Raw genomic sequence first — 9,389 nt, 5'->3', positions numbered from 1 at the left:
CACAAGTTACGATGTTGCTGGGGACACCCATATCCCATGATGGGCTCCCTGGGTCCAGTCCCAGCTCCCTTCCAATGCATTTGCCTGACACTGTGCATCCTGGGAGTCATCAGGAGATGGCCCCAGTGCTTCCTGCTACCCTGCTACCCGCAGGGGAGCCTCTGGTTGTGTTCCAGGCTCCTGGCAGGGCCCTGGCCTAGCTCCGCCTGTGTGGGCATTTGGGGAGTGAAACAAAAGATGGAAGATCTCTCTCTGTCTCTCTGCCTTTCATGTAAGGTGACACCTTCCCCCCCAAATTTCTTTCTCTAGCCATTGAATCATGAAATTCACCTGCCACAGGCAACTGATGTGATTTTTTTAAATGTAACATTGCCTGAGGTTTTATATGTATGTATATATAATTGTGTTGAATAAGCAAACATATGTATGTACATGCATAGTACAGATGTACAGACATACAAATAAGTATCAATGTATTTATGTCTTATTTATAAATTAGTCTGAATATGCTATGTACTTTTTGAAACTTCTTTTTTTAACTTAATAACATAATTTTGAGGTGATTGATATCAGCATATTGATTTTTCCTGTTCTTTCTTTTTCTTTTAAAGATTTTTATTTATTTTCTTTCAAATTAGATGTCTTCTGCATGGACTGTATGAAAGAAGATGCTTTGCATATTTGCTGCACTGCGTCAGCCTCTTACTAAAAATGTGAAATGAAAAGGCTGCTATACACTGAAACGCTTAGATCTATCTGAAAACACAGGTGATATTCACTTTTGATGGTCTTCCCGTTTGTCCGGGTTTTTGTCTCTGACATCTGTCATCAGTATTTAGAGGGCAAGAACCGAAAGTAACAGGTATAAATAACGTTTGAAAAAACTTAATAGCTTTTCTATAGTCACCATTGTTTCAGAACACTGTCAGATTCATTCTGACGACCAGAAGTGGTTACAAAACAAAAACAAAAACAAAACAAAACAACCATGGGAAAGAAATCTTTTTTTTTTATTATTTATTTATTTGAAAGGCAGAGTTACAGAGAGAGAAGGTAGAGACAGAGAGAGAGAGGTCTTCCATCTGCTAGTTCACTCCCCAGATGGCCTCAATGGCCGGGGCTGAGCTGATCCGAAGCCAGGAGCCAGGACCTTCTTTCGGGTCTCCCACGTGGGTGCAGGGGCCCAAGGACTTGGGCCATCTTCTACTGCTTTTCCAGACCATAGCAGAGAGCTGGAACTGAAGTGGAGCAGCTGGGACATGAACTGGTGCCCATTAGGGATGCCAGCACAGCAGGCAGCGGCTTTACCGGCTAAGCCATGGTGCCGGCCCCGAGTGGTCCTTTCTTATCTTAGCATTTATTTTGTTCAATAGTAATATGATTATGCCAGCAATATTTTGATTTGTTTTCATTGTATACTTTCCTAACTTTTTATTCAAACTTTGTTTATGAGCTTTTCTGCATAATTGTGCTTTTCAATGCCTCTTGAGAAAGGATATAATTAGATTTTAATTTTTAATATATTCTGACAATTATTGTCATTTAAATGGATCATTTATCTCTTTTGCTTATTGATGTCTCAAATCTTTAACATTATTTTGAGCCTACTTGGCCTTCCTATTCTGAATACATATTTCCATCCCTGTCTTCATTTTCACTGTGTCATGTATTTTTAATCATTCCATTTCCATTTTTATAACTTTGGTTGTTCTGTCTATCTTCATCTATAATTGGCATGCACTCTATACAGTGTTCTCAATCATTTTAATGGTTCCCTTAGAAATTACAACATGTATGCCTAACTATCCAATCTAAATTCAATTAATATCAAAGCATTCAAAGAAGATAAGAAATAACTTGGATTGGTTTAAACATTTGACCCTGTTGAGATACATATTATGATTGTTGGGGATTTTTAATTCCATGTTATTTAAACCTCAAAAGAGTATGTTGTAATTATTATTTATGTAGCACTTTTATTTGTATTTACTCATGTATTTACTGTTGTTTTGCTTTGATCCTTTCTTGTATGTCAGAGTTTATAAATGCTATCACATTATCTAGTGGCTTTTACCTCACCTTTATTTTGATGGCCACAGAATTGCAGGTTCAAGATATGCTTTCAGCACATGAACGTATTATTTCACTATTTTGGCTTTCCCTGTTCCTACTATTAAGAAGTCTGCTTTCAGTCTAATTCGTTATTGAATCTCAACTGTCTTTTATTCTGGCTGCTTAAAGCAGTTTTCATTGTGTGTGTGTGTGTGTGTGTGTTGTGTGTGCACACACACTGCAGCGTGAAGTTCTTTTATTTTTCGTAATAAGGATTCCTTGTGCTTCAGAGTTTTCTACATTAATGTCTTTTATCAGATCTCAAAAATTCTATCAATATTTCAAATGCTTCCTTTTCTCCATTCTTTAACTCCTCTTCTTTTACAGCTTAGGATAAGCACTGATGGGAACTTTCTATATGTCTGCAACCTTTTCTACATTGTCTATTTTTTCTCTCGATGTTAATGTCTTCCAATTTATTATTATGTTAATATCATTATTATTTAAAGATTTTAAAATTTTATCTGAAAACCAGAGTAACAGAGAAAAAGGCAGAGGCACACAGAGATCTTGCATCTGCTAGTTCACTCCCCAGATGTTTCTACAACCAGGGCAAAGCCAGGCCAAAGCTATGAGCCAGAAACTTCTCTGGGTCTCCCACACACCTGACAGGGTCCCAGGGACTTTTTTTAAAACTTATATTTAATGAATATAAATTTCCAAAGTACAGCTTATGGATTACAATGGCTTCCCCCCCCATAACGTCCCTCCCACCCGAAACCCTCCCATTTCCCACTCCCTCTCCCCTTCCATTCACATCAAGATTCATTTTCGATTCTCTTTATACAGAAGATCAGTTTAGCATACATTAAGTAAAGATTTCAACAGTTTGCTCCCACACAGAAACATAAAGTGAAAAATACTGTTTCAGTACTAGTTATAGCATTAAATCTCAATGTACAGCACACTAAGGACAGAGATCCTACATGAGGAGTAAGTGCACAGTGACTCCTGTTGTTGACTTAACAAATTGACACTCTTGTTTATGGCATCAGTAATCACCCTAGGCTCTTGTCATGAGCTGCCAAGGCTATGGAAGCCCCCTGAGTTCACCAACTCTGGTCATACTTAGACAAGGCCATGGTCAAAGTGGAAGTTCTCTCCTCCCTTCAGAGAAAGGTATCTCCTTCTTTGAAGATCTGTTCTTTCCACTGGGATCTCACTCACGGAGATCTTTCATTGAGGTTTTTTTTTTTCCCCAGAGTGTCTTGGCTTTCCATGCCTGAAATACTCTCATGGGCTTTTCAGCTGGATCCGCATGCCTTAAGGGCTGATTCTGAGGCCAGAGTGCTGTTTAGGACATCTGCCATTCTATGGGTCTGCTGTGTATCTCACTTCCCATGTCATCTGCTGTCTCCCAGGATGCATTAGCAGAAAGCTGATCTGGAAGTGTGGAACAGTGGAGACTTGAACTACTGCGCCAATGAGAAATGTGGGCATTCCAAGTCTACTGAGCCACAATGCCTATCCCTCTCAATTTATTTTTAAGTTTGCTAAATAAATACTTCAATGTGGTCAATATAGTGAGGAATCTCTTTTGAATTCTTAATTTTATATATTATATTTAAATGTCATTGGTTCTGTTTATTTAGTTTCCAAATATGCCATGTTTTGTGTTATTTTTTATAATGTTCTACCCTGTGGATATTTTCTAGCTTATCTCGTTAAATTTTAAAAATATAATATATATAGATGTTTTACAGACTGCCTCATAATTGGAATATCTAAAATTGCTTTATATCTGGCTTGTCATTTCTATTGAATGCTTGTTTGTAGTTTTGTTCCATTTAGCCGATCTTTGATAAGCGCCTGTGCTGTGACAGGCACATTTCCAAGTTCTGCGCCTCCAATAACGAGCCAGAAAATGTTTTGCATTAATGGAATCAAGGTTCCTATCTAGAGTCTCAGCACTCTGAAAATACTTTAAACATTTGAGTCTAGTGACCATGTTCCTTCTGTGTCGTCTTCGTTCATCTGTCACGTGGATTCACTCGAACTCCTCCAATACTGTGACCATACCCTATGTCTGTTGCATATTAAAGCTCCTTCTCCTACCTCTGAGTTGCAGTTACAAACATTATTGATTTGCCCAACTACTCAGAGGCTGAATGTATTGTCTATGTGACATTTTCAGAATAATCTGTCTCTGTAGCTCTGAAACAAAGATAAAAATATAAACATGAGTGTGTTCTGAGCTACCTGTGAGAATCACTGTTGATATTGGCTTCTGCTATAGAATTTGACTCTACAAAATACACACTGAAATAGGTTGTTTTCTAGAAAATGTAGGTTTTGACCTTGATCTTGTTGTCCAATGGATACCAGTAAATACCAGTGTGGCCTTTGACGTACACAAAATTTTCTCTCAGATTGGAGACTGACTTGTCTTTGTTTTAAAAATCTTCAATTTACAGGAGCTTATTTCTGAAAGGAAGGAAGAATGGAGAGCAATCTTCCCACGAGATTTGGCAAAGCCAGCATATAGTTGATTGCTATGCAAACACGCCAAAAATAGCACAAACACCATATGCTTTTTGAAATTTTTGTGTTACATTTTTAATATTAGTGAGTAGAATTAACATTGCATGAAAAGTATCTTCTAGCCAAATAGAGGAACAACATTGCTGTGGGCTATGGGGCTCCTAGTGAGGCATATTGCAGGCTCTTCCTCCATGTGTGAAGGAATTCGAAGGTGGAGGCATAACGAGGTACAGGAAAGCAGGATTTATGCAGAGAAAAGCAGAAGTGCCAATTTAAGAACCCAGTGGTTGGGACGGAGGTTGTAGAGCAGTGGGTTCAGCTGCAGTCTGCGAAGCCAGTATTCCCTGCCGGTCGCGGTCATCTGGGGAGTGAGCCAGGGGATGGAAGAGCTCTCTCTCTGTCTCTCCTTCTCTCTCTGTAGCACTGCCTTTCAAATAAATAGATAAATAAATCTTTAAAAAAAAATGGAACCAAGTAGTGTGTGAACAGCCAGCCAAAAATCCAAAAAGTCCCCAAAGAAAAACCCTTCAACAAGGAAAAACATTCAACGTGAAAAAACCCTCCACGAAGACGAACACGCTAACAAAAGACAAATCCTGGTCAACAAGGTTAGCGAGCCCTTGAAACCCAACAGAGGCACAGGAGGGGATGTCTGAAGTGGAGCCCAGCTGAATATTCAGAAGGGGGCGGGGCTTTGATGGAATTCGAGCACCTCCAATTCCTGTGTCCTTTTTAGGAAATACGGGAAGAGTCACAGCATCAGGTACATTCTGGGAGTGAGTGTGCCCACCATGGTAATTTTATTACAATGATATTATAATGACCTAAAGGTCATGGGGGTGGGATGGAGAATACATCCTGCAGCCATGTTGGATATTTCCAGCTAGCACTGGTTCCAAGTCCACAACATCATGGAACTGGTGGTTTCTGCTACCTGGAAATAGGGAGGGAGGGCGGGAATTGCTGGTGCGTGGAGGTGGGCTTGCAGGATGCACAGAAAAGGAGGCTTGGGTTATGCACAGAAAGGGAAGGGAGCTTGCATGGTGCACAAAAGGTGACTTGTTTTTTTAATTATTATTATTTATTTGAAAGGTAGAGTTATAGCAGAGAGAGAGAGAGAGAGAGAGAGACAGAGAAAGGTCTTCCTTTCACTGGTTCACCCCCCAAATGGCCGCTATGACCGGTGCTGCGCCAATCCAAAGCCAGGGACCAGGTGCTTCTTCCTGGTCTCCCACGCAGGTGCAGGGGCCAGAGCACTTGGGCCATCCTCCACTGCCTTCCTGGGCCACAGCAGAGAGCTGGACTGGAAGAGGAGCAACTGGGACTAGAACCAGTGCCCATATGGGATGCCAGCACCACAGGCAGAGGATTAACCATGTGAGCCACGGCGCCTGCCCCAAAAGGGGACTTGTTATGTGGGCTCGCCTGGCTGTCATGTGGGCTGGCTGCAGCCTGCCGTGGCTTGTTTACCCCCATTATCCAACTGCGGATCACCGAATCACCTGGAGCTATCAGTTACCCAGCCCACAGGGGTTAAGGAGGAGCTGTCAACAGTGGTTTGGCCAGAGCTGTCAATCACCCACAGGCACTGTCATATGGCTCAGCAGGGCACTGTTCAGCTTCAGTTTAGCTAGAGTTGGCAGGCCTCAGCTTGGCCAGAGTTTTCAGTCAAGCTGTGCTGTCCTGTGGTTGGCAAGGAGCTGTCAGGCCTCAGCTTCTCCACCAGCTACCTATAATCCCACAACAATATGATACTTTAACATTAGTAAACTTTTTAGCATAACATACTACATCCACAGTTCCAGTGAGAAATGTAATAATGACAATAAGCCCAACTGATGCCCCAAAAGCGGTTACAAAGATTTCAAATCTCTTCCTAATTCAAAACTAATTGGATTAAAGTTATCTATTTAATACTATAAATATTCTTTCAAAAATACAGTGTATTGGAAATATTATGCAGATTGAGCATCTTTAATCAGCAAGTACAAAATGTAAAATGTCCCAGTTTGAAACTGTGGAGTGCTGAAATGTTTTACCTTGTAATTCTGAATTTTGGATTAGGAGTGTTTGTTTGACTGGTAGTATCTATGTAAGTTTTCCAAACTCTAGAAAACAAATTCTGAACTGCTTCTTGTCCCCAGCATTTTGAATTAGAGATATGTAACCTATAATTGGAGAAAATATTGCTTCCTTTAATCATTGACCCACTTGGGAAGACAGGTGTGCACTACTGTAGGACACAGGTGAAGGGCTGAAAAAGGTATACCTGCTCGGCGTCACAGACCTGGGTGGCTTTGAGACGTTGCTGACAGGAAGTACCACTGGCAAAACTTGGAAGCAGGTAGGTATCTTAGTTCATTTTTCATCACCGTAACAAAATATCTGAGGCAGGCTGGCTGTATAAAGAAAAGAGGTATATTTAGCTCACATTTTTGGAGGCTGAGAGTTCAAGCAGCACAATGCTAGCTGTGAGGAGGGCCGCCCGGCAGATGGCAGGAGCATGTATGTGAGACCAGACCGCATCACTGAACGGAAGCCAGAGAGAGAACATGTCCCATAATCCTTTCTCAAGGCATGCCCCAAACTGACCTAAAGCCTTCCCCAAGGCCCCACCTCCCAACATTGCCACACTGAGTACCAAGTTTCCCACACGCGAACCATCGGAGAACACACTTCAGCCCTGTGTGTGCCGTAGTGTACGCATTGTGTACGCACTGGGTGGGTTGACTGGATGCTACACTTCTTCAGGCTGCAGTGAATGCTTTAGATTCTTTTTTTTTTTTTGACAGGCAGAGTGGACAGTGAGAGAGAGAGACAGAGAGAAAGGTCTTCCTTTTGCTGTTGGTTCACCCTCCAATGGCCGCCGCAGCCTGGGCGCTGCGGCCGGTGCACTGCGCTGATCTGAGCCAGGAGCCAGGTGCTTCTCCTGGTCTCCCATGGGGTGCAGGGCCCAAGCACTTGGGCCATCCTCCACTGCATTCCCTGGCCACAGCAGAGAGCTGGCCTGGAAGACAGGCAACCGGGAGAGAATCCGGCGCCCCGACCGGGACTAGAACCCGGTGTGCAGGCGCCGCAAGGCGGAGGATTAGCCTAGTGAGCCGTGGCGCCGGCCCGAATGCTTTAGATTCGGGACACAGGAGTCCTGTTTCTTTTGAAACTATGCCTTCACCAAATCAAGAAGATAATTACAAATCGATATTCTAGAAAATAATTTCAACAAGATAGTATCAAATAATATAAAAGCAGAAATAAATAGAAACATGTTCAAATGTTCTACAACAGAATTCTTCTTTTCTCCCAGAAAAATAAACACAGCATTGTTAAATTATATTATGGGGGGTGATAAAGACAGGGCATACAGAAAAACAAAAGAGAGAAGAATGGAAGTTTGCCTTAAGCCATGACAGGACAAACTGTTTGCAAGATCTTCTTTGTCAACCACTCAAGAGATGAATGAAACATGCATGTATAAGGATCTTCAGGATATCAATGAAATCCCCAAGAGAGGTGGGCCTTTGGGCTTGTGGCTGAGAGGCCCATTAGGATGTCTGTGTCCCACATCAGAGTAACCGGGCTTGGTTCCAGGCTCTGGTTTCTGTTGCCAGCTTCCTGCTACTGCAGATCCTGGGAGGCAGCAGAGATGGCTCAAGTAGTTGAGTTTCCAGCTCCATATTCAGTCCCTCTGGCCATTGTGGGTGTTTGTGGAGAGAACCAGTGGGTCAAGTGCCTCCCCTGACTCTCTAAGAAATCTTTTAGAAGAAAAAAAAAGAAAAAGAAATTCCAAAAGTTCTTCCCTGTTACAGACTGAATGTTTGTGTCCTCCCAAATTCATGTGTTGAAACTCTAACCCCTGGTGAGACTGTATTTAGCAACAGGGCCTTTGTGGAAGTAATTAAGGTTAAGTGAGGCCAGAGGGTGGAATTAATGTAGTTATAAGAAGAAACACAAGAGATATGACTTTCTCACCCTCTGTGCACAACCAGGGTATGATGTCATGTGAGTACAGATAGTGACCTCCTACAGTTGCAGGAAGACAGATCTCACCAGAAACTAACCATGTTGGCATCCTGAGCCCAGTCCTTGAGCCTCTGGAATTGTGAGAAAGGCAATATCTGTTGTTTAGGCTGCTCAGTCTACAGAATTTTCCTTCCAAGATCACTAGTACATTCCTCCTATAAAACAAAAACTAAATGGTGGGGGGAGTCAGAAATAATTTTTACCCAGAAATCTGGAAAGTAACCAAAAGCTTTCAGTAATCACAGATGGGTATTTAGTAAGAAAAAAGTTGAAGTTTGGCAAGAACACTGAACTTTATGGAATTTTAACTGTTACCTTGGTCCTAGCCCCAGATCCCCAGCTCAAAAGTAGCCTTGAAATCAGCAGCCAGAATTTTCCTATAGGCACAAGAAGAAGAAGCAACATTATGGAAACTATAGTTCAGCTTTGCCAAGTTCACACAATATAAAGCTATCAAATTTCCTTAAATCAAAATTTTCATGTTTTAGAGTAGATAGAACCACCTCAACATAAAGTAAAACAAAACACAATATTAGCAAACCCAATGAACTTACAGTTGATTGAGATGATGGAATGAGCTGATAGGTTTAAAGTAAGCTACAATTGATTCATGCAAACTTGTATAGGAAGAGATAGGTAACTTTTCCATAAAAGTGGAATCTACAAAAGGAGAATACTTAGGGACTCTAGCAAAAGAAAAGATAATCTCAGAAAGAAAAACAATACTCACTAAGAGTCACACAGCAATTTAGGAAGACAGCACATTAGATTTGTGA

At 41.5% G+C, this 9,389-nt stretch overlaps 1 protein-coding gene across 1 annotated transcript in view; it reads right to left on the bottom strand.

Annotated features, from left to right (window-relative positions):
* Window positions 1–5,120: 5,120 nt before the first annotated feature.
* The window catches only part of LOC100354698 (selection and upkeep of intraepithelial T-cells protein 1-like), a 151,913-nt gene continuing 147,644 nt past the window's right edge, over window positions 5,121–9,389 (bottom strand). Inside the window, 2 exon segments of the mRNA XM_089299399.1 lie at window positions 5,121–5,321; window positions 8,929–8,990. Of these exon segments, the coding sequence (XP_089155525.1) occupies window positions 5,121–5,321; window positions 8,929–8,990 (263 nt within the window).

The sequence above is a fragment of the Oryctolagus cuniculus genome, chromosome 7 (genome assembly GCF_051225735.1).
Source record: "Oryctolagus cuniculus isolate XC-2025 breed Fujian yellow rabbit chromosome 7, ASM5122573v1, whole genome shotgun sequence".
In the NCBI taxonomy this organism is placed as follows: Eukaryota; Metazoa; Chordata; class Mammalia; order Lagomorpha; family Leporidae; genus Oryctolagus; species Oryctolagus cuniculus.
This window is presented reverse-complemented; position numbering and strand designations above follow the sequence as displayed.